Below are 26082 nucleotides of genomic sequence, written 5' to 3' on the forward strand. Positions count from 1 at the left end.
TACCCACAATCACAGTAGAGCCATGACCTCGGTGTGAGTACTTAGTCTGTTCGGCTAAGAGGACGTGAATAAAAAACAAGGCAATCTCTCGCAAGGCAAGTAATTTCATATCCTACCAAAGAGGTCTGTGGAAAAGCATCAGTACAAAAAGCAGCCAAACGAACAATGTATGACTGTCTGTCTGTCTGTGTCCGACTGACTGTCTGTGTCTGTCTGTCTGTGTCCGACTGACTGTGTGTCTGTCTGTCTGTGTCCGACTGACCATCTGTCTGTCTGTCTGCATGCACGTGGGAAGGTGCAGGCAGGACCCACCTCCTTGACGTGCGTGTGGAAGGACACTGACATGTCCAGCAGCACCTTGCGCTGCTCCACACGCCGCACAAAGTCCTGGATGCGGTCCTCCAGCTGGTGGGCGGCCTGGTAGATCTCCTCTGGGTCGCATTCGCCCGTCTGGGCCAGCTGCTCCGCGGCTTCCAACAGCTTGTCGGCGTTGGTGTACGTGTTCTGTGGAAGGGGGGGGGGTGAGCCGAAGGGCGCCGCAGTGTTACATCACAAGCTCGCCTCCGCCCCCTCCCCCCTTTATAAGCCACACTTCTCTCACACGCCCCTGACACTCACCTGGGCCACCTCCTCAAAATCCTCGTGCCTTTTTTGCAGGGCACGGGCACGGTGCAGTGACTTGCCCACCCCTGTGTGCTTGCTCAGAAAGGCCTCGCCGTGGTTCTCTATCCAGTCCAACACCTGGTGGCACACAGTGTGCTGTTTAAATCTGGTGCTTAGTAGTTAGCATTCCCTCAGGGGTGTATTGGAAAACCATGGAAAAGGCAGAAATTTCACCGTTTCCATAGAGACCCCCCCACCCTCCACCCCCCAAATGGCCTGTTCCTGGGTGGAAAAAAGTGAAAACATGCAGGTGCATTTCCAGCTGAGTCCAGACATGTGACTGAACTCGATCCTCTGAAGCTCTCCGCTGGTACAGCACAAATTCCTAAAGGGATCCAAAAAGCCGAGCCTATGCAGTAATTCCGCCACTAGGTGGAGCTCTCACATCCAGCCACTTCTCAGGTGACAGGATGGTCCTCCGAAATAAACACATCATCCACTTAATGCTAAACGGTGGGTATGAGAGTCCTTGAACCTCTGGACAGGAAACACCCACAAACCCTTACAAATGCCCACACACGCTCACCGTGTCGATCAAGACTGGGAAAGGGCTGGAAGGTTCGTTAAGGTGACGGAATGCAGGGAGCTTCGCAGGAAAGACAGTTTAAGATTTGGCAAAGTGCTTTGTGATTTGCATACTAACGAGGTCCTATTCCTGCATTCCGACTCCCCGTCCCGCTCGGAAGGCTCCGAGCTGCCTGCGACGTGCCTTGCACCTGGGAGCCGCAGCAGCCTCTGCTATGGCAACCGTTGCCTAGCCTACGCACGGACCTGCTAACGAGAAAGCGAGCCAGGGAGTGTGCCTCCCCTCCCCCGAACCACCGCCTCCACTGCCGCCCACAGCACCCTCCCACGCATGTCCACACAGAGCTTGCAGTGCCGATCCGGTCCCGCTCAGGGTGTCGATCCCAGCCCGACATGAGCCCAGCACTGCGGTCACAAATTACATGGCGTAATTTCAGCTTTATATGTGCAGGGAAGGAGTCGTATGAGGGGTGGCACGTCACGGGTAATCACAGCGCTGGGCATCACCGCAAACGCCGGGGACCGGCCGCCTGGGTCCGAGAGGTCCGCCCTACCCCTCCCCGCCCACCTGTTGCACATCCTGCTGGAAGACGCAGAGCTGCAGCCGTTGGTGCAGCCGGACCTTGCGGTGCTGCCAGATGTTCTCTAGCTGCCGCTGGTGGTGCAGAACCTCGTGGATGACGTCCAGCACGTGGTGCACCGCCTTGGAGTAGTTGGCGGAGGCGGTGAGCGAGTCGGCGCTGCCCGGGGTCAGGGGGCGCTGCAACTTGTCCAGTAGGCCCTTGCCATCTTGGCTTACCTGGGAAGATGAGCAGGGCGTGAGTCCGGAAATCACTGCCAAGCCCTGCTGCTGACAACCATCTCTGAAACTTGTGATTATTACCGCAATGCGTTGGGGACGGGATTATGGGAAGGGAGAATGATCTGGGGGACAGAACCGTGTGTTGATGACATCACAAACACCTCAGTCTCGCAGGGCCACCCCCCAGCGCTCTTACCTCCGAGTAGGCCGCAGTGATGTGCTCGTAGAGGCCCTGGTGGTGGTGAATGGCGTCCTCCAGGTCCTGAAGCTCCGAGGGCAGGTCCACCTCGCCGCAGGCCTTACACCAGGAGTCCACATTGGACATGTACTATGGGGTGGGGTCAAAGAGATGCCTTGGTCACTTTCTGAATCCCTCTCGAAGCTCAGCGCAGGCTAAATACAAACATCTAGATGGACTGATAACCCCACTGGCACTGTGCTGAAGGGAGAACACATCCTCAAGCAAACTCAACCAGAAAAGAACTGGGACACTACCCAAAAACCATTCGAGGATCCATTGCCAACATCCAGCAGTAGAATCAACAAGTCAAACACTATGCGGTACATTACATAAGCATCGCACAAGCCCTGGAGGCAAGGAGGGATGTAATTCTCAGAACAGGACACTATGTAAAATAGCAGAAATTCCAGATCACTGAGGAGCTGAGTAGGCAAGACTGCACTGGACAGGCCTCGGAGGCCCAATTCTCAATGCGTCCTGCACAATGAGATCCTCTGCTCATTATCTGGAATGATCTCACATCTGTCTCCTTAAACCTAAAAGTGGAAGGACGTACAGGCAGAGCCAAACAGCAGGAGCAGGCGGAACGATCCCCCGGACAGAAGGGCGATCCCCCCACTCACCTGATCACACTTCTGGTGGAAGACGGCGGACATCTCCAGCAGGGTGCTGCGCTCGTCCAGGGCGGCGGCGAAGGCCTTCCACTCCAGCTCCAGCTGCCCGGAGATCTGCTTGATCTGCTGCGAGGCGTAATGGGACGACTCCAGCAGCCGGTTCCCCACCGACACTATGCGGCTGATGTTGACGTAGACGTTCTGCATGACAGGAAGGGCAGACCTCAGCTGGGGTGGGATTCCACTAATGACCATGCGAAGGGATTGGAGGAGCTAGCTGGCAATTAACCCCGATTTGACTCATTTGCTTAAGTTAACTCTATGCCCCGAGTTCTCTGTGAGCTAATGTCGGATATCTATACACATTAATCACATTTAATTATGACTGATGACAACTTTCAGGATTGTACTGTCATGTGTACATACCAGAGTGAAAGTCTCACACGCCTCCTTCAGTCTACAGTGCCAATAAATCCAAGACAATAAGTACCGGAGCAGACAGTAAACGACAGACACCCAGAGTACACGGCACAGACCAACACAGACCAGTGATAATTACTGCAAACCTGCCAAATAATTCTGTGTCTCTGATTTGCTGAAAGCACTTCCATCTGTGTGTGTGCGCGCGCGTGTGTGTGTGTGCATTGGGGTGAGATGTTGTGTCATTCAGCCAGCATCACCCAAAGCTCGGATACCGCCGATGATGTGCGGTTCATGCTCAGTGCCGGTTACACAAGTGCCACCACCAAAATAAATCTAGACCTGCAGGAAAAAAACGCAGCTTCCGCCACTGAGAAGGAAACCAGCTCGCTTCTCAGACTCGGTGAGATAATGTCAAGCCGAATTAAGCTCCCATTCAGGGTGACGCCAGTGGACCGGATCCTGTACCAATTGCGGTTGGCCGGCGACCCAGCGGGCGTGAGAGACTTCATGCGTGTCCGTGTGCACGGGTAATTACACGCATCAGGTCAGCACACGCGAACCCCTGATTGCTGTGGAGATGGGGGCTTATCTGTGAGCTGAAACAGTCATTGTGTGTGGTCAACACCCTCCAACTCACTCACATGAAACCACACACTCACACACACACCACTACTCAAGGCCACAAATACACAAACACACAACAGTACCACTACCCAAGGAAATGCGCACACCCCCCCGCTCACCCCCACATTCATCACACAAACAGCCTGTCCAGCATCTCCACACAATCCTGACTGACACCTCAGTAACATCAAGATAACTGACAGAAAAACCCACAACATACTGAACAGCAGCTACACCACATGGTCCTGAGCTATGCCGCCTTAACCTGAAATAAGCAAAGCGAACGTGTTGTCTTATTTAGCCCCTGCGCCACATGACACCAGCTCACAAAGGCTGGGTTTCTCAATCCGCAGTTCAGGCTACTGCGCCCACACGAGCTCTTAGGGGACGCCCGCCAGAAGAGTGCCTTTACCATGCAATTCATGGCGAAGTGATTGTGCTGCGTCTGAAGCTCCATGGCGTGTGAGTGGTTGGTCCCGATCTCCGTGTAGCCTGCCAGGAACAGGCTCTTGTTGTGCATGATCCAGTCGAACATCTGCATGTCAGACAACAGAAGAAACAGGAACGTCGGCGCCGGCGCGTGCATGAGACACATCGAGTGCGTTCGCTCCAGAATACATGACTGCAGAATATAAGCCAGGCGGATCACCTATCATGGAAGTGCTCGGAGAACCGACCGAAAATTCTCAGCGTTTGAAGTGATAGAAACTGAATGAGCAGGACGGTACGTTTCATGCGGTGCAACCGAAGGGTGCCGCCCCACCCAAGGGGAGCAGTTACCTTCTCGGCGTCCTGCTCGAAAAGCCTCAGCTGGAAGCACTGGTCCAGCTGCAGCTTGCGCACGTGCCACAGCTGATGCAGGTGCTGGCGCGTGGAGTGCAGTTTGTCCAGCAGGGCGGTGATCTTGGGCACCAGGCCCTGCGTGTCGGCGTTGGCGGAGCCTGACCCGGCATGGCTGCTCGCACTGCTCTGGATGCGCTGCAGCAACCGCTGGCCCTCGGCGTCCAGCTCCTCGATGGGCGCCTTGATCACCTTCTTCTTGAGGCTGGAGTGCTCCTCGATCATGCGCCGGGCCCCCTCCAGCTCCTGCGGGAAGTCCTTCTTGGACAGCGTCTCCTGTAGCTCCTCCAGGCGGCCGAGCATGCGCGACGCGTTGCTGGTGAAGTCCTCGAAGGCGACCCGGATCTCGATCCACTCCTCGTGGTTGTAGTCCAGGCTGCCCTCGAAGTCTGGGGTCAGCTGGGAGGGGTCCACCACCTTGGAGAGGCCCTCAAGGGAGACCATGGTGGTCTGACAGAGGAAGAAGTAAGGCGATAATCAATTTAGTCACTCATCATCCATCCATCCAATGGCCACTTATTTCCAGAAGCACAGGGCACGAGGCAGGGCGCAGTCGGGATCAGATGCCCGCCCATTACTCATCACCATGAAATTATGGAAAAAGGTGTTATGAAAAGAAGGTGATATTTCAAATCTGCACAAACAAACCCATGACGCTGTACAGTTAACAGAGCTGCCAAAACCGGGGATGAAAACAAAGCATTTTAATGTCACGGAAAACATCGCCCACAATCGTATTCGCACCCTGGCCATACCATCGCCATCGTCGCTGCCCCCGCCCGCCACGGACGGCAGAGTCTCAGCTCCACACAATACCGCTCACAGCACAGGGAAGGAAAAAATAAACCCACACGCCCAGGTCCTTCAAATCCAAGTGAATGACACCTCCCTGAAGGGAAGCCAAGGAAGAAGGATATATATAAACCCAAGGGACTCTCCAAATGTTTCCTGGCTTCCAGCATAAACACATTTAAATACTGTCAGTTTCATCAGCCTCCATGAAAACAGAAAAATAAAAATACAACAGACTTGATGAATTGGAAAGCACTAAAACTCAGCACCACTTACAGCTGTGCTTTACCACCCCACCCCAACCCCCAGAAACGGGAGCCGGACTCCGACATCATGCCCAGCTTGGACTCACCTCGAACTCGAACTTGGAGCTGCCGAAATTGGTTCTCTGCTTCTGCCAGAAGTTGTCGGGCTTGATGATGAGTGCGACGTGGATGCAGCTGGGGAAGGACTCCTGCAGGACCTTCAGCAGAGGCTTGATGGAGTCCCACTTTGACCCCCGCATGTCCACGATGACGGTGAAGCCATGTTTGCACACATCCTCACTGGAGGAGGGAGGGATTACAAATAAAACCACTGTTAGATGTAGCCTGCCAGTGCATTTGAGCCCGGAAGGCCATAAGGACTGCAGAACACATACTTACTAATTACAGCTATGCTGTAGAGCATTTGCTTTAGGACAGGTACAAACTCATAAAGGCTCTGTTCTTCATAATATTTCTTCAAAACCACCTCCAGCTTACCACGACTATGTGACAGGAGGTGGCGACCCTAAACGCACCGGTGTCCACGACAGCAGCAGGACCGAAGCAGACTCCTCAATGCTCTGAAACAAACTGCTCTGCAGAACCTGTCGCCTGACTGCCACACAGGAGCTGAGACTCTCCCATCTCTCTCTCTCTCTCTCGCGCTCTCTGCCGCCCCCTCCTTCGAAGCACTCGCTCTCTCTGCCTGCCTGCTCGCCTGCCTACCTGCCCCCCACCCCCCTTCTCCAGTAGGAGGGAAGATACACAGATCTCTGAATTGGGCCCACGCTGCCAGCTAGCTGTCACCCAAACTTGACTGGGGGGGGGTTAATTTAGCATGCGAGCCTCACGGCGGCCTATCAGGGCTGTCACCGACGTTCTCCGGTGCGAAACCCATGCCTTTCTGGAAAATCGCAGTCTCAGCAATCCTCCCACTCGCTCCCCTGTTAGCACGAGCTTGCCGACCCCTCCCCCCATGACCAACCCGCACCCTACCTGGGGATCCCGGCCAGGTAGGCGATGAGCCGCCGCAGGTCCTCCGGTCGTATTCTGTCATGGTTACTCCGAGATGGGAACGTTAAGACGGGACCTCCGCGCCGGTCCCTGCCCCCTGGAGGTGGGAGTTATTTAGAGAGACAAGGTGCTGGGTTTAATGTTAACAATCATACACAGGCATGTGCGCACACTCTCTCTCTCTCTCTCACACACACACACACACACATTACGAGCTACGCCATCCATTTCCCAGCATCCACCTGATAACAGCAGCACATCCATAAAAACACAGCAAGTATACTCTTGAATTTCGGAGGGGGGGGGGGAGACGCGGGGGATGCGCAGGGGACCGCTTTGAGCAACCAGAACAAGAGACACTTATGCCGGCACTGGACCTCATCCAGAGTCATTATTTTTGTGCTGCCTTTGACAGCCATAGGAGTTCGTTAGAACGAGGACTGCACAATGTCAAACTGCGGGCCCCTTAAAAGGAATCCCACTCTCCACTTCATATAAAAAAAACAGAAACCCCTATACTCCTATTTCCTGTAGCTGAAACACCATCTTTGTTGATACGCTACTTGTGTTACGTCTCTCTCTATCCTATTATTGCCCGTGTCGGGGAGAGGACTTGACGCCAACGATTCCCTCTTCATTGGGAGACGTGCAGTGAAGGAAGCAAGCCATCGGGTCACTGTCGGCTTCTTTCACCTCCACCCAATGAAAGCCCACATGCTGGTGAGCTGGCGTGTGAAGCAAGCTACCGGCTAATAGAGTCAAACTGCTACTGTCGGGATGTTGGACGGGTGGGACAGCCCAGAGAGCCGTGTCGACTTCCAGCTGTCTGTTAAAACTTTGGGATTGTCTGTGGCTTGAGCGGCTGGAGCGTGTGGGAGTCCGAACAGCATTATGAGCGACGGCAATGTCCCGCAAACTGTTTCCATTAGGTGGAACCGAGAGCATTCTGGTCTGGGGGGTGAGATGGGGGGGCTTTTTAAACCACATCCCTGGAGAAACCCAAAATATCTCTCTTCCCTTGGGGGCCCATGCACTGCCTTTTCAGCTTCACAACAAAATCTCTTAAGAGGCCTTTTGGACAGGCTTCTGTTCCCACGCGGCACCAAGAAAAGCCCAGAGAGAGCGTCCCACCCACTGCTACTGTACTGGCTGTTCAATATCCATGAGGGTATTCTGATGCGGGAAAACACCGGACCTCGCTAATTGGGCCTGCGGTTAAATAGGATTGGCGTTTATCCACGGTCAGAGGTGCAGACAGCTTATGAACAGGCTTGTCCCTCTGCGTTTCAGAGAGGATGATCACGCCCAAGCCCTGCAACTTTGGGGATGTATGGCAGAGATTTGGGGGGGGGGGGGGCACAGAAATGTGGAGGGATTACACAGAAAGTTATAAAATGGAAGCACTATTCTGGAACCACAGCCTGGGCTCAACCACTAGTTTGATTTTTAACTCCAAACAGCTGGGAAGCATCTCAGCCCCACATAAGGCATCGCGATGGGAGCGTTACGCCGTGTTTCTCTGATGAGTTGCTCCTTTACGTCCTTTCCCTGGTCTCCATGACAGCAGCCCAGTAGCAAGAGGGCCAAACCCCACATCGCCACCAGACCGGGGTATCCACCGATCTAGCCCCCAGCCTGCTCACCTGAGAGGAAGGCAACCTTCTCCTTCAGGATGGGCAGCACTTCCACCGCCTTCACCTCCTCATTTCGGCGAAACCCTGGTGAGGGGGGGGGGGGGGGGGAGAGGGGAAGAAGAGAGATGACACTTCAGGCTGAGGATTCTGCAATGCGGATCAGTCCGAGGAAGATAGGCGAAGTGGCGGTGGAGCTTGCGAGCGGCAGCTGTGGGCGTTTTTTGGGCAGACTGTGCTGCCAATAGAGCCTGCATCTCACCTTATTAACAGCATCGGCCTAAAGAGACAGAGGGGGACAGCTCTGCGAATGTTTGGAGCAGGTACCCTCCATCAGAATGCCACACGAACCCAGGGAAAGACCGCTGAACGGGGAGGCTCATGTACAACACAGGCCACTGTATCCACCTCAGAGTTAATGTTCTGTGGACTGAAAGCCGGACCGGTTATTTCTGAACACGTTGCTTACAGTTGGTGAAAAACAGACCCGAAACGGCGACGTGTCAGTGCTTGCAGTTATTTTCCAAGCGAACAGCTATTCTCGTAAAGCTTACCTGTACAGGGCTGACAACACATCAAATGCGATGGACCAATACTGCATATATGGAGACCAGGACTACGCCACACGCAGATGTGGGAGGGGCCAGGGAATGGGGATAAAAATAAACCCTCTGTGGCTGTTGGGTGAGCTGGGCACCTCATAGCACTCCTTTTTTTTGGGAGGGGGGACTTCCTACCCTCATAAATACCCTTTGCCAAGGAGCAATGCTTTCTGAGATGCACTGGTATCGATTCAGGCAACCCACACCCATAAATATGTAAATCCAAGCACTCCTTAATGCACCGGTGGGGTCAGATCATGTGAGGGGGCGCCGTGCTGCCTGATGACATCACACATCGCAGCAGGCCGGTGGGCCATTTGGTGCCAGGTCCTGATTTTTCACACCGCTGCCGCTCCCCCACCCTCACCCGTCACTTCGGGGGGGTCAGGGTGGCAGGAGGGGGGGTCTGCCCATCCTCACAATAGAGGAAAATTACCAGCGCCTACAAAATAAAGCCAAGCTGCCGGTCTCCTGTATAAGGCAAATCGTTTGCGGGAGACAGACAAAAAATATTCTGAAATATTTCCACTAACATGAAGCCCCCCCTCGGAGACCAGACCCCAAAAACAGATTTTCAAATAAGCCATCAATTACCTCCCAGCACAGGGTATGAATTCCAGGACCAGTTTTCATAGTGAAGAATAGTGGAGGCAGCCAACATGGCACGCCGAACCGTCACTCTGGCCCCGGCCCGATCAAACGGACGCCAGCCCGCACACCCCCACTCTGGCTGGGGTAGCCAATTGTGAAAACTTAACAACAGTATTTGACGTCAGTTCCAGTTACCAGAAAAAAAACCACCCCCCCCCCCCCCCTCCTGCCGCCACCATAACGGCACTGCAGCCTCCTGAGCAGAGGCACGTGGGAAATCTGAAGCGGACATGTGTGCGGGTCAGCAGGCGGGCTCGATGCCGGGTCGCCGTGGTGATAGCAGTGTCACCGTGCCACGCCCCCCCAGGGGGGCCATTTGGTTGCTGCTTCTCTGAGAGACTGCAGTGAAGTACAGCCCCCCCCATTCCCCGCCAATGCCTGGATGATGTAATGGGCACACGGCACTCCAGCACCAAGTGGTGAGTATTGAGAGGCTCAAAAAAAAAACCAAAAAAAACTACGAGCTGGCAAACAGCACCCCCCAATGGTGACCATCATGCCAGACTTCTCAGGAGAGCTTACAGAGTCTGAGCCCGGTTTTCAGGAACTCACACACCTTCTTGGCGGCATAATCTGGGGAGGAGACTGATCCCCATCTTTCAGTGTCTCTCAGTTTCTACTGGGAGTGATGGTGTCTCTCAGTAAAAGCTTTAAACAAGGATAAACAGCAGCCAGCAGGCACCGCCCTGCGAGCCGGAGATCATCCTGTGTTATCTGGCAACCCGTCACAGCCACACTTCTCCGTAACTCAAAGAGTCCACCTGAGGCAAAGCTGACAGGCTTTGGGATCAGGGTCAGTGTGTGACGGGGGCCAATCCAGCCCCACTGAGGTCATGAACCACTATTATGCTTCCCTCCCCCCTCCCCAAAAACAAAAAAGCCGGTACACACAGCTCCTGTGCACCTGGGGAGTGTGCAGAGTGACGTATGTGCCACCATCTCTGAAAACCACGCAGGGTAGGAGTGGCTCAGTATAACCTTCACCTCCCACGGGGCCTTAATGACTCCTCGAGGAGCACAACGGCCTCCTCCCAGACAGTCCTCCGTCCCTCATTCCATCAGCATCACACCACCACCAAGGGCGATGGAGGGGGGGATCGCAGGAGGGAGACGGGCTGGTCGGGTTGTGGACACTTAATTGAGCTGCAGGTCCCTAGCACACCTGCATGAAAAAGTCACGAAGGGCTCAGAGACAGCTGGTGGATGGATGCATCAGGGCAACAAGATCAGAAGCCGTGGCTCCTGGACGAGCGCTGGAGCTATGCATAAAGGGACATCACTTGAAATCAATTCCTCTACTGTCCTGATCATATCATCACGACTAAGCCATGTATATTCGCAGTGTCATCACCTCAAATTATCCGGGTTAGGCCTGTGATGTTGGCATGCTTCAGAAAGTTTAAAGACTTAAGATATGGAGATGTTCTTCATCAAGCAGAAACCCATCCAGAGGGGCAGCATCATCACGTGGGACGAATCGAAAGGAGACGCAGACAGAACGAGAGCCGGCCTCAAACAAACCACGCGGTCCCTTTTTCACCTGTGGATGACGAGGGGCAGCGTGAATTCCGCTTGCTGCACACTCAGTGCTGAAGGACTACCTCCCTCCCCAACCTGTCAAATCCATCACCGGGAACAGTGTATGACAAGGAACCTCAGGGCTCAGGATTCGCCCGAGAAACGCTTCCCTAGCAGGATGCTGTCACTTATCTGTAATTTTCCAGAAGTTCATTCAGGGGCAGAGAGACGTAACCTGGCAGTCAGTCAGGGGCACTGAAAAGCTGAAAAGCACGAGCCGAACCTCAGCCACATAATGACCAGTCAGTAAGGGCAGGCTTTGTCCATGGAGGACCTATAAACACACACACACACACACACACACACACACACACACGCTTGCCTAAAGTAAATCAGATAAAACAGAAAATGGGGAGAAAGAGAAAGAAAGATGGGAAGTAAAGAGGACAGCCAAGTGGGAGACGACCTGGTAAGAATGCTGGTTGTTCAAACAAAAGCGGGTCATTAGGAGTGAAGGTCACTCCTGAAAGGAGGCGCAGGGCGCAGTGGGTGGCACTCTCAAGGCGACCCGGCCCGGTCCAGCCCAGCTGAGCCGAACCAGCCTTCACCGTGGGCGCCGCCACGTCCCACCCGCCCAGGGGGAGCGAGCTGCCATGGAAACTGCAGTACTGCCCTACCCTTGTCCGTTTTGTTTTTCCTGTGGGGGCTAAATTTAGCCTCCCCCTGCGGGGCGGCACTCTGCCACTCGCGGCAGGGGATGGCGGAAGGTGCCGGAAGGGGGACGGGGCCCCGGCAGTTCACAGGGCTGTTCCCGGCTTCCGTCGGCCCCCGTTCCGCTTTGATGCACGGTGGCAGACGGCGCCCCGGCATACCGTGCGCCTTCGGCCAAGACCCCTGCCCAACCCCCCCCCCCATTCCAGGAACACCCTGCCCACACCAGTGACGGCACAGCTCAGTGTATCTGTGCCAGCAGTTAATAATTTGGCATTTAGAAATAAAGGCAAGGCTGGCCGACCTTTGCCCCCCACCTCGGCTGTCTCACACACACAGAGACCTTTCCGGTGACTAACAGTGTGCCCTCTTGCTCGTTCCCCGCCGAGACGAGGCATGTATGTCACCTGCGGGGGGCGCCCACCCCCCAATCGTGGAAACAAGGTTTCACAAGAGGCATGGCTTTCTGGGACAAAGCCCCGCGTGACCCTCCCCCCCACGATGTATAAATAACGTGGGCTGTAGGACGCGATTTCATCCCACCATCAGGACTTGTGCAAACACACGTAGTAATAGGTCGGGCTTCTGCTGGTCTCCAGACAACGGACCAATCGGATGGAAGCAAAGTGGAGGGAATCTGCACCCCTCTGGGCCCCAATCCCACCCTTTTTGCTAATACTCCAGTGTGATTGGGCTGCTCAGACCTCCAGTGAACACACAGACGACGCCCCAGTGCATAACTAACCCCCCACAACTCTGCAACACCATGAACGCACGCAAACAAGCTCGTGTCACATAGTGATCTTTCACCTGCTTCACAGTGGCTATACCAAAAGCCATTTCCGTAACCATGTTGTTCTATAACCGCTATAATCATCTTATGACTCAACGTGATTTTTTCCCCCCTTTTTAAATGGATAACATACTGGTTGGTTTTTCCGATGCAAATGGCTTCTGTTCCTGAAAGATAACAGCAACCGGACCTAGTGAACTCTCTGCAGTGTGGACTGGATAATCTGCCTACCGCAGAGTGGAGCTAATTTTAATTATGAGTCCCATTCCGACTGCGCATGCGGTGGACAGATCCCGCCGAAACCTGGATAACGCTCCGCATCCCGCACGAAGTCCTCGCCCATGTGTGCATATTCATGAAGCCATGTGTCAGTCTTGGGTCACCTGGCAATCTGTGACAGGCTCGGTGGCACTCACGCGGTGATGGTGGCCCGGTGATACCTTTGCGACGGTCCTGAAGCTGCCGCTCGTCTAGCAGACGACCTGGGCTGGTATGTAGAAACCCCCCATAGAGGACGCGGAAGAGGATGGTCAGCCCGGCCATTACAAGCGATCCGAAAGTCTGAGGTTCCTGAGCGGACCCGAATCTGGGACAGCCTGGATGAGCCCCCCGATCTCCAGTGAGACGGGACAATCCATGGGGTGTGATATTTGAGGAGGTGGGGGGGAGGAGGCTGGTAAAAGTAACCCTCTGTATGATGGGAGGAGTGGACGGGGGGGCTCGGGGGGAGCACGCCAGCCGCAGCTGTGGGTAACGGGGAGTGACAGCTGTGATGGCTTTGGTCCATCTGCTGGGACCATCGTTCTGACAACAACCCCACCCCCCTGCCACATTAACACCAACGCTGGGCGCCATGGAAACTCTTCACTGGAGGGGCAGGTGACCAAGTTCAAAACCTCGACGTGGTTATAATCAGTAACGCTCGTAGAGGCAGGTGCAGGAGGAATTTAGACTGCCCCCAGAGGTGCCTGTCCATAAATCATAAAGGCCCCCAGCAGGCTGACTGACAGGCATTGTGAACCCGGGGACAGAGACGGGGCACCGTTAGTCACGCGCTGGCTGGGGCCACGCTTGCATTGAGCGGCAGCCGGGGCCCGGAAGGCGACAGACAAAGGCTGCAGTCACAGCGCCTCAATCGGCTTGTGTTCGACTGTTCTGTAAGACACACGGCACTTACAGCGACGGTGACAAGGAGAGCTAATAAACCCTAGACAAAACACACACGACGAGCTGGGCCTCTCAGCCACAATGGGGCAGGAGACAGGCTGGGTCGGTTCTCGGCAGATTAATGGACTGAACCCAATGAAGCTCTGTGCAGGGACGGGCTGGCAATCACAGAGATGCAGGACCAAGCCACACACACATCCGAGTTCGACCGGAATTTAGTGTCCTCACCAGAAAAGTTTCCAGTTCATTCTAGATAACATTAATCTCCAAGGTCCAGCTGATGCCGATAAGGTCCCTTACCAAAGTCTGAATGTGATGTGGGACATCCTGGATACAGCTATTGGGAGACCTGGTATGCAAAGATGTATCAAAATGATGTTGACACCATCTCAAGAAAACAGCCAAGCAAAGATATGTTCATTCAATGATCAGGGCGCAGCAACACTTGCACGGCAAGTGGTTATCCATGTTGGCGATATTAGACAAAAACATGACATTATTGATCACAATTTCCACATCAGTGCAGCACTAACTGTCACAACACTTGCATGGCCTGTGTGGGTCTATTGAGAACAAAGTGACATCATCAAAGTGAGCCCAGGACAGTGACAGGTCCAGCTGTACGACAAGAAAGCACCACATGGGAGAAATTAATTATGACCGTGAGCAAGATCAGTCTGTCAGTGCAGAGAGCACGGCGTTCATTACAGCCGGTGGCCAAACGAGAGGCCCGACGTGAGCACGGAGCAGTAACTGGGAGATAAACACCCCCTGCAAAGGGATGCCTGATTACAGGCCCTGAAGCCACAGTCTATGCTTTCATACGTGTGTGTGTGTGAGCAAACGTGACGGTGTGAAAGCCTCAGCCAGCATGTGAGGATGTATGAGTGTCACAGAGGGTGTGGCAGGCAGCCCTCTGCTCACGTATGATAAATACACGTGTGCATATGCACGGGACTCTGCACGCATGTGCATACAAATGTGTTTTGGCATGTGAATGTTTGTGTGTGGGGGGCATCAGTCTGTGTGGAGCATGTATGTGGGGGGGGGGGGGTATTCATCTCTGTGAAGCATGTGTGTAGGAGGAGTACTAGGCTGTGTGAAGTGCCTGGGGGGGGCCGCATCGGTCTGTGTGAAGTGGGTGTGTGCGTTTGGGGGGGGGGGTGGTCAGGCTCTGTAAAGAGTGCGTGGGGGGATATCAGCTTGTGTGAAGTGCGTGGGGGGCAGTATTGGTCTGTGTGAAGTGTGTGTATATGTTTGGGGGGGGGGGGTTAGGCTGTGTAAAGAGTGCGTGGGGGGAGATACTGGGCTATGTGAAGTGAGGGAGGGGTATCAGCTTGTGTGAAGTGTGGAGGGGGGCAGTATTGGTCTGTGTGAAGCGTGTGGGAGTGGAGAGAGGGTGGCAGCTGATGGGGTTCACAGTTGTCAGGGGACAGATGGGACAGGAGGTGTAGAGACGGCCATGAGATCCTGCATGAAGCTCCCAGTTCCCACAAGCACACCTCATTAAAACACCGCCCTACCACCGCAAATTAACACAACTACAGAAAATTAAAAATAGAAGAACGAAGCCAAAATCAAAACCCACATAGCTAAATGCTTTATGAATGCAGGTTGTGATCAAAGTGCTTCACTATACACAGAAAGGGGTGACCAAGACTCAAAGGGCAAGGCAAAACCATGTGGACAATTTTGGGAAGGGTGGGGACACACTGTCATGGAGAATAGCCCCCCCCCACCCTTCATGCAGTGAATAAAGCAGACTAGACTCCACCTCAGTTTCTGGAGTTCCAGTGACACCACTGCCACAGTTCTCTCTGCTTTGGTTAGCAGAGATGAAGAGGCCTGACTGATACGGGAGAAACAGCAAGGACATACAGGTTCCTTCATAAATCCGCAGCACACAGGAAGCTTCAAGGGAAGCTTGTCGGTCCGGAAAATCGGGGCGTAAACCAGCAGACACGACAGTAACATTTGAAACCATGAAAGATGGCACGTACCTAACCTGAGAGTTCCTTAAGCACTAGGCCGCGACAGCTTTCAGACCGGAACGATCACAGTCATTCAGGTATTGTCACATTTCCAGCTTTGCAGCGATCTCTGCCAGGTCATCGCCCCAAACAAATTCATCTCCTGGCTGTCACCTGGTTTATAAAACCTCTCAGTGATCCTTTTGCTTACAACCCTGAACGAATGAGTTGCACAGCAGCCAGGGTAAATAAAAACAAGGTTTCTTGTCATCGAGCATCCTGTTTTCAGTAATTCTGGTAAGAGTGGAGGCCGGCCCGGTAACATGACGGAGACTTTGAGCCAAAATGGCGACCGATCGCTGTTCCCTCACCAAAGACCCAAATCCTCTATTTAAATCATTACTGTAATCCTAGCCAGATGACGACAGAATTGTAAAGAACAAAACCGTATGTGCAGAAACAAAAGCAGGAAGTGAGAATCACTGCAAGTAGGATGTGTCCCACAGCTTCCCCCCCCCCCGACCCGAACACGTGTCACCGCAAGACCAACAATGGAAAAACAAACACGCCCAACAGCCGAATGACTTTCGCTTTGAGAGCGGAGATGATGCCCTGAGCAGTGTAATGGGTCTGAGCGTCAGAACGCCACCTCACCTGCCTGTCCACCCGCCCACGGCGAGCGAGATGCCACCGCTGGCACCAAGGGTCACAGTCAGGGTAACGGTCCACCGGAGGCCAGTGTCCCAGAGAGAGCCGGCCTGTTCCTCCACCTGCTTGCCCCGTGCTAATCTGATTTAAACAGTCATCCTAAGATTAGCTCTAGCAAACATGCTTCACGGGAAAAAGGGGAACTTCGCCTCGGTCTGCCACACTGTTAACGTAACCCCAACACAATATGTTTAGGGCATATCAAAAGAAGCACCAAGCAGATTCTGATGAAGATCTCCATTCCAGGGACCAGGTCCAAGATCCCTTGGCGATGCCATGGAGACCAGCAAAGAGGTAGGACTTTGCTTGATGATGGACCTGACAGGGGAATGGGGGGGAATTCTGGCCTCCCTGGACTGGGTCTACGGGCTCGTCAGTGAGAGGCACAGTAATACTGCAGCAAGTGGGGCGTCGCTAGAGCGTTTTACTAATTTGAATGAGACAAAATTATTGGCCAGGATTTCCCAGAAATGAGTCATGCTTCCAAAGACGTTAGGACTCCTGCCGGATATCTAAGGCATTAAGGAGGACTCTGAGTAACAGCTGATGATGTTGTGTCAGATTGCTAAGCTCCTTTTCTTAAAGAACCTCACACACAAACTCGGGGCAGTTAAACAGGTCATCGGCTTTGGCTAGTTTTGGCTTGTCATACACGGTCAGGCACTGCAAAGGTTCACGGCAGAGTGCCGACCTTCCCAAACCATCATTCGCCGTCCCTCTCAAAACATTAGCACATTAATGGTTTTAAACGTAGCTGTGGAATCTGTGAGACTGCAGCCCTTCCTGCGTTAGTATTTTACATCAGTGACTTATCGCTAGCATAGCACATGGTTAGCATTGGGCTTACTGTGCTCCCACTGGGTTGGTACTTCACATTAGCAAATTATCGCTAGCATAGCACATGGTTAGCATTGGGCTTACTGTGCTCCCACTGGGTTGGTACTTCACATTAGCAAATTATCGCTAGCATAGCACATGGTTAGCATTGGGCTTACTGTGCTCCCACTGGGTTGGTACTTCACATTAGCAAATTATCGTTAGCATAGCACACAGTTAGCGTAGGGTTTACTTTGCTCCCGCTGGGTCAGTACTTCATATTAGCAAATTATTGTTAGCATAGCACACAGTTAGCGTAGGGTTTACTTTGCTCCCGCTGGGTCAGTACTTCATATTAGCAAATTATCGTTAGCATAGCACACAGTTAGCATAGGGTTTACTTTGCTCCCGCTGGGTCAGTACGCCGCATTAAATTATTGCTAACACAACACACGGAAAATATCCGACCGCTCGACTCATCTTTCAAGTAACTGATTTATGAGTATCTGCTCAACAGAATGCTTTCAGTCCCGGCTGATGATAGTTTCGGCACCTATGCGATTGTCGCATAACCCCAAAGGCACGGCACCCCCTACTCAGTCACCCAGATGTCCTTCAGAAAGCAGCACCTCAGCAGGTGGCCAGGAATAAGGTCAAAGACCATAACTAAGAAATACAAAGTGTTATGGGAGGGTTGTTCAGAGAGCAACAGACTATAATTTCATACAATAAAATAAAATTTATGTGTGGACTGTGACTAGACAACACAATTTTACCCCGGGGATCACTAAAGTGTTTATTACCTCATTACTACTAACTACTAATTATGGCAATTTTTCTTTTTGGAACAGAAGAATCAGGGCAAGGACGGGACAATCACAACAGAGGTGTGTGTGTGTGTGGGGGGGGGGGGGGGGGGCGGGGGAGAGGCAGCCCAAAATAACTCAGCGGGGGAAAGGTAAGACGGACATGCTCTTGGGGCAGGGCTCCATGCTCACGTCCTCGTTACCACGGTCAAGAGACGCAACACAATTAGTGACCCTCTGCACCACCATACAACCGAGGATAAAAATGTTTCATTCATAACACCAAGCCTGGAGAGAGGTACCAAGAGAACCGGCAGTCCAGGAGAGATCAGAAAGGCCTTGAATGAAATTCAGGCATGATAAACCACTCACATGCCTAGTTGAGGCCTACAGAATGCTCCACGTCAAAAGAGCGAGCATGGGGCTGCCACCTTGCAGTCATAAACCACCTCCCTCTATTTTGGAGATAGGAGGCACAGGTCAGGTTGAAGAAGCAAAATCATTGGCTGCCAGGCTTGATGGGGGTGGGGCTTTTGCGCAAACTTGCCAGTGGCCAAAACCTGAAATCTGAACAGCTGGGTTTCCATCAAGGACAGAAACTTGCAGTTTCCCCATCATAGCTAAACACTTGCTTTTTTTAATACATTTTTTCTTGCCACAGCAGACAGAGATTCAGGATTTGGCTCCATTCCTTCCTTATGGCATGATGCGAGTACAGAGTAGAAGCTCTTTTGAAGAGACCTGCATTCTGCAGGAAGCCTGACCCCCCCCCCCAGCACGGTCGCCAGACTGCCAAGCCCCTACCTTTAGGCGATTTCAACAGACAAGCATTCCTGGAGCTGCGCCGCACAGCAGCCCGCGATTCCGTTAAAATCGCCCGGTTTGTGTAGAGCGAGGACACCTCCAAATGAGTCACGCCATCCCAGCAGAGGGGCCCGAGGGGGGGCGCTCGTAGCCCGACTGAAACCGCCGTGACATTTAATTAAAGGCAAGCCAGCCAGCATGATGGATGGGGTAAGGAAGGGTTGGTGATTTGTAGCGTGTTCCGGGCTGGTGAGGCGGCCAGCAGATTGAGAGAGAGAGAGAGAGAGAGAGAGAGAGAGAGAGAGAGAGAGAGAGAGAGAGGAGAAGAGAGAGAGAGAAGAGAGGGAGAAGAGAGGGAGAAGAGAGAGAGAGAGAGAGAGAGAGAGAGAGAGAGAGAGAGAGCGCTTTTCCGGACTACAGAAGGTGCTCAACCCAACACAGGAAAGAATGATCAGACTGAGTAACGCTGATTCCAAAAGCACTGAAAATAGACCAATAGAGAACAGCTACCAGGCGCCAAAAGGCAAAGCGACAGACCGATGACTCAACGCGAGAGACACCAGCCCCGAGCAAGACCTCTCTGCCAGGACCCACGTTAAAAGAGGAGTCTCTCTCACAGCCTGCGTTTAATTGACTTGTATGGGACCGGGCAAGAGAGACATGACTTTCCAATGCCTGCCAGGGAAGATCCAGGGTGCAGACAACTGCAATATCACAAAGCTAAGGCTACTGTCCAGTTGGACTGCCAGATGACAGGCAGAATGGGGTCACCCATTGCAAAGTGGGTGTTAGCCAAGTGATTAATATGATGCAGTGGGGTACACGGGGCCCCAACACCCCCCCAGTCTAGGGTCAGTGGGATAACCCAGAGACTCACCACATCCTCACCTCTGAAAGTCCAAAAAACACCAGGGCAGTGGTTGATATTAAAATACATCAGACGGCCACCTATATTACCGTGATGTGCTACCCATTGCATCCGGAAATTATCAGTAATTATCGTTTAATGCTAGGGTTAAGTGACCAGTCCTCATCAATCTGTGCGTGGCGAGCAGTGCGTCCAAATCGTCTCATGATTTAACAGCCAACTGTTGCACCACCCCTGGTCAAAAGCTGTCCATGCAGTCTGTTCCCTGCAAATCTTCTCTGCAAACTTTAATGTACACTGCAGCAGACTGCAGGGAAGCACTCGATTGGAGCGCTCCATTTTTAAGTGGAACCCAAGAGTGGCGTTATGCTGAGAGGGTATGTGGGGGGACAGGGTGGGACGGGGGACTTTAAGGGGGCACAAAGTGCCACGAGAACCGGCCGTCTCTGGCTTATTGGGGGTCCTCTCATCTCCATGTGGGCGCAGTCCTCCTGCCCTATAGGCTGCTTCTCTGCAGATCCCTTGGAGTCCTGGCCGCACACAGACATCAAAAAGCAGAACCGTAAAAGAATGAAACTGCTACCAAGCCGTACCGCTCGTCGTTTTCTCCCGTCGTTTAGGTGGCTGCTAAGGGCACACTAACGACTCAGAAAACGCCAAGGGATCGATCCATCATCAAGTCTGAAGAAGCTGGCCTCTAAAACGCATGCAGAGAAACGGCCGTCCTCCCCGGCAAATCCCGCTAAGACACAGTGCCCTTAATTGCACCCATGTGTCCACGTTTGCCTCAGACCTGGAAGTCATTTATAAGAGAGAATGAAATGTGAGGCGCTGCGGTGACCTCCTACACACCACAGCCACCCCCCCCCCCCCCCCCAGCCTTGGAGGGAGAACAGGGGCCCAAAAAAGGGGCAGGGGAGGAGCATCTAGTTTGATTGCAAATGAAAAGGAACATCCAATGAGGAGGAGATCCCCACCTCTCTCACTTTAAAGCCATAAATGTACTGGGCACAGCATATGCCCCCCCTCCCCCAAGCATTCGCCCCCCTCCTTCACAGCCACCACCCGCCCCAGCATGTGTGTAGGTGGAGCGCCAGGTGGAGCCATCTGAAGGCCCAGGAGCGCCCCCCCCCCCCAAACAAAACTGGGCACAGATTAGGGGCAGTCTGTACATCCCACTTTCCCTTCAGCTACCAAGCTAACGCACAAGCAGATTTCATATAACGATTCCCTATTGGCAGTGCATCCGTTTAGTTGGGAGACACCAGAACCCGCTATGCTGATAGGAGTGTCAAGAAAATAACATGCATCTTATCTCACAGCCGGTAATGTGAAACTAAATTACTCGTGTTACTACTGCAGAGATAAAGATTTCTAGGGAATTAGGTGGGAAATGAGGTCAGAGAGCGATGTTTGAGAGCATGGCTCATGTGGGAAGCTCATGCCGCTCTCTCATTGGCTGACAGGGAGACCGCCCATTCCTGACAAGATCTGGGAGCGTTGTTCCTGAGAGCGCACGTTCCCATTGGCTGAGCGCCCAGAAGTAGAGAGTCCCGGAGCCCTTTGTCCTGCAGCCAAGGCCCCTCCACTTCCATACCACCACTATCTTATTTGGACAGACGACCCCCCCCGAGTCTCGCCGATAGCATTGTGTCTCAGGAAGGTGGCAGTGTGGGGACATGGCACCTGCTGACGGAGGTCACAGCTGGAGAGCTTCCTGCGTACACCGGCACACACTTAAAGTCAACTGCGTGTCCCTGGGGAGGCAGACTGTTGATGTGCTCTTAAAGCCGACTGTAAACAGGACATGAAAAGCTGCATAACAAAGTTTCACAAGCTGCTCTTTCATAGTAGCTTTCATGAACTTCTGGCCATAAGACGACAGACTGGATTACAAGGAACGCCTTCAGAAAGCTCTCATATACCATGAAGAAGAAAAGACCAGAAAAAAAACAGCAGCAACTTCTCCCTCCGATCTGAGAAAGGCAGAGACATCTACAAATTAAGGTTGTAAACCACTGAACACAATCTCTGCAAGCCTCAGAAGGTTTTCTGTGTCCTCCTCTTCCTGGAAGTATGAGCAACTGATTGGTGGATGCCCTGTCACGTGACCTCTGAAATGACGATAAACGCATAGATCACAAGTCAAAGATCACAACTGAGTGAGTGTGTGTGGTCTTTTTAAGAGAGGCCTCCAGAGACCTGATGAAACGCCATTCGTGATGACAGATCGGCAGGCCTGCTATAACAGTGCAGGTAACACAACATCCAGGTGTTTCCCGGCACCGTAGACAAGGAGATCTGGCACAAAACACACCGTCTGCCTATGCCATGGGTGGAGGGGGTGCAAAGAGGTTCGGAGGCCAAAGACACACCCACTTGACTGGCACGAACCTTTGCACATAATCTCATCATGCTAATGCTACACCACACCTTCGCTAAACTAGTTTCAGGACAGTTTCTCCAAGTATTGTCACTAAAGACAGCATGCATAGTGAGCTTGTGTGTGACCAGTTTTAGTGTAGCAAAACACCACATTCACAAGGCTTACAAACACAAAGCCTTCATTCAGACGTGTAAATGACCCTAATAAAGTCTTTCTGGTGTGGATTTTCTCTGTGATTCAGCTGTGACTGGGCTTTTGAAACCAGGTCAATTAATGTACTAAAGCAGAACGGTTTTGTTTAGAGTAGAAACCAGTAATACAACAGAGCTTATTTCTGAAACCCACCCTAAGCAGATATAGATACAAGCCAGTGAAGAGAGGTAAGGTGGAAAGTTTGTTGGGGACTGTATTGCAAGGGGTTCTTAAGAACATACGGAATTATAGAAAAGGTTGTTACAGGTAGAACCTGCATTAGAAGCAAGAAAGTCACTGGATCTATCAGCACATCCTGAAATGTACCTCTCACAGGTATTAGGAAATACTGCCCCAAAGTGGTCAGGTGGACCAATCACCTGTCACTACATTATATCATCATTAAACACATCAATGCAGTCATCCTGAAAGCTCTGGGAATGGCCGCCTCACCATTGTGAGTAATGTTCACTTGAACTTTAGAATGTTTTTGCATGGATTGAAGCCGCTTATTCCCGGACACTAAGAGAACTGGACAAAGAAGAGAGGTGGAGTACGGCGCACAACGAAGGAGGCAGCTATGGCAGCCAAGAGGGGCATGATGGGTAGACCGTGCCTGTGGACTCTGCATGCCAGGGCGGCTCATGGTTCTGCACCCTCACCGTCGACTTCCAGCTACAGCCGTCAGGTCCTGACAGTCGGCATTCCTCAGGTAAGCGGTATGTCCCATCCGGACCCGAAACCAACTTCGAGATCGTTCAAGCCGCCGTAGCCCCGATGCCTCCAGAGCTATGTGGGCACATTTGTGACGCCCCCCCCCCCCTCCCACGAATTAAGATCTAAGCAATCAAGAAACTGACAGACAAGCCCAGGGTCCAGGAATACACAAACAGCATTCTGGCCACAGTATGACCGCAAGGTAGCCATTCGCTGCAGGTACACAGAGAACGAGAAAGAAAGACGCGCAAGACAGGCGTGTAAAATCAAGGGGAAGACGTTCGGGGCAGCTGTCCGCCAATGAGAGCAGCTGCTGGGGCATCTGCACAAAGGAAAAAAGGACCTACCTGTGTGATCCGGCTGGAAACATCGACCGTAGCTTCATATTTTGGGAAAGGACAGATAAAGCAAATGCTTTCTCTCACAGTGGCCACCAAGGACCCGCAGGAAGGGGGCAGTCCAAGTGGACGTTACATGGCTGTAAACACTCAGCCCGGCGTATGACTCTCACATCTGTGCAGCCGGGCAGGCGAATCACCACCCCACAAAATATAAACAATAACAAGACTGCGGGGCCACTGTTCCTATTGTACCATACGCTGCAATAACAGGAATTAGCTTTACTGCGCAGATCCTGCACGACAGCCCCACGCCAGATATCTGCAAAGAAATCGCTAATCGCATGCGGGAGAGCGGAACGGAGAGAGGAAACGACGGAAAACAGGGTGGTCGGAAACATCGCTCGGAGGAAGCGCTGGCCGAAGCCAAAGCCTGAAAAGAAAACGCTGTTTATAACAGGTGTCACTGAGAGCTGCGTGACCACATGTGAACAGCTGCGATGGAAGCTGCCGTCGCATTAAAGCAGGGTTGCACGATGTCACACCGTGATTATATGATGCATGTGCAATAATCACCAGAGCTTCAGATTACGGGCGTAAACATGTGTCCGGACGCTTACTTACACCCACAATTTGGTAAGCAGATTAGTACTGCACCAAAAATATACATCAGAGGCCCAAGTTAGTAATCTGTATAAATTAGGCATATCCTTATGTTTATTAAACGTGTCAGACTTTAAACCGCAAAACCTACCACCACCATCTTTTTACCTTGTTTATCCACAATATCTCCTCTTTGGAAAGATGTTGTGGCTGCTGATCTGTCCCTCTCTTCACCGCCACTTCAGCGATTATCACTTCCATGTTTTAGCATGTGGCGTGCTCCGCTAACTAAATTTAAGAAACATAAAGGCTACATCAAATTTATACAGATTACTCTGAAAAATATTGACGTGTATCGTGACACGCAAACCAGACGTACTACCGATATGCTTACCAAATTGTGGCCGTAAGTAAATGTCCATATAGCACACTAGAGCTGGCATCTGGACAAATGTTTCACCCGTTGTCCGAAGCCCTGGTGATTATCAAGCATGCGCCATATAATCGCGATTACATCACGATATGAAGTGCAGCAGCCCTACATTAAAGTCGCCCCACTGAGAAGCCCAGACTCCCAGCTAGAACCAAGAAGAGCTTTGACTGGATTGGGGGGTGACAACCAGAGTGAGTGACCCTAATGCAAAACACTGGGAACCTGGAGTTTTGGGGACCAGACTGATGGTTTTGTAGATAAACGTCTTGACATTCCAGTTGAATTTTGCTCTTGTTTTATTAATGGTTTGTTGTTTGTTTGTTGTTTCAGTAACAGTCCTTTGACATGGGCCTTTGCTGTTGTTTACAGATGCTGCTATTAGGAGTAATCTTAACCTAATTTGTTGCAAAGAATTCTGATTCTGATTTAATTGCGATTTGAGACGATTTGTGAACGCAGTTGACCCAACCCTAATGAGGGAGGCCCAGCTGTCACATTTCGCGTGCATCTACAAGAGTGTAGATACGGCCCATGTCACCAGCATGCTTGAGGGGGACATCGGGTTTGGCTTGTGACAACCGTTTGTGACAAGTCCTACCATGTAACCTAGCTCTTCAGCTCACACAAGTCCCCGCCTAAAAACAGAACAAATGGAACACAACCATAACACTGCTGGTGAAAGACAATCATGTTCATTTAAAGCTGTCATCCCACACCCAACCCTTAACAGACACTTACGTTTATTCATAAAAACCCTGCTCTAATCCCAGAGCTCCCTAAAAGGCAGGGACTCCACCACCGGAGAAGCGGGCCGCTCTTGCTTTTCCCTCAATAAACAAACGTGCGAGTGACTGCGGGTTCCGACGGCCTTCCAGAAGCATGATGTCATCTCCCCTTTCCGGCTAAGCGGCAGAGTGTGAGTCAGGGCTCACGGCGGGTAACCGGCGACCCGATCCCCCATCCTCCCCCGCAAGGCACCTATCGGCGCACGAGGCCCGAGCAACTTCCTGTGTAAAGCCAGACAGCGCCAGCCATGCTCACATTGGGTGATTCAGCCCGCTGTCAGGCCAATAAATTGGACCAGGAATAAAGGCTTCTATACAAGAATGACACTTCCCTCTATGACCCATCTTGTGATTTCATTGCTCGGAAGCCACTCACCAACAAAAGCAACTGCTGGCATGGTGGGCAAGACAAGTCACCCTCTCAAAAACAGCAGCACTCACAATCATCCCCCGCGAAACGTTTATAGGGTTAATCCCATACCGTGGGCACATACCCCATGATACATGAATCATAACATCTACGACACATTAGCTAGGCTTCAAATACATCCTTTAAATTGGAACTGAAACTGGGACAAAAAATCATTAATAACTACAAAAATAAAGCCAATCCATTTTCCCTGCCCTACTCATTCAGGAGTGTCAGAGCCAGGACTTCTCCCCTGGATGCTTTGAAATGACCCAGACAGGACCAGACAACACGAACTGATCCACAAACATTTATATCTAGGTGAGGAAAGGCGGGGCTAACAGCCACAAACCTACCCTTCAGAGAGGTCATAGAAACCCCCGGCGTTTAT

At 52.2% G+C, this 26082-nt stretch overlaps 1 protein-coding gene across 6 annotated transcripts in view; it reads right to left on the bottom strand.

The window, feature by feature from the left end:
- Positions 1-26082, bottom strand: part of LOC111852727 (triple functional domain protein) — a 62946-nt gene that overhangs the window by 28730 nt on the left and 8134 nt on the right. For 4 of the 6 annotated variants that reach the window (XM_023828967.2, XM_023828961.2, XM_023828952.2 and 1 more), the window contains exons 2-11: positions 8427-8501; positions 6766-6880; positions 5877-6069; positions 4673-5182; positions 4305-4427; positions 2855-3046; positions 2187-2318; positions 1757-1987; positions 619-741; positions 313-504 (exon numbers count right to left, since the gene is read on the bottom strand). In XM_023828967.2, the coding sequence (XP_023684735.2) occupies positions 313-504; positions 619-741; positions 1757-1987; positions 2187-2318; positions 2855-3046; positions 4305-4427; positions 4673-5182; positions 5877-6069; positions 6766-6880; positions 8427-8501 (1886 nt within the window). Of the gene's footprint in view, positions 1-312; positions 505-618; positions 742-1756; positions 1988-2186; positions 2319-2854; positions 3047-4304; positions 4428-4672; positions 5183-5876; positions 6070-6168; positions 6417-6765; positions 6881-8426; positions 8502-26082 lie in introns of those variants that run through there. The other 2 variants (XM_023828974.2, XM_023828983.2) reach the window with 2 other exon arrangements.

Source organism: Paramormyrops kingsleyae, chromosome 23, assembly GCF_048594095.1.
Source record: "Paramormyrops kingsleyae isolate MSU_618 chromosome 23, PKINGS_0.4, whole genome shotgun sequence".
In the NCBI taxonomy this organism is placed as follows: Eukaryota; Metazoa; Chordata; class Actinopteri; order Osteoglossiformes; family Mormyridae; genus Paramormyrops; species Paramormyrops kingsleyae.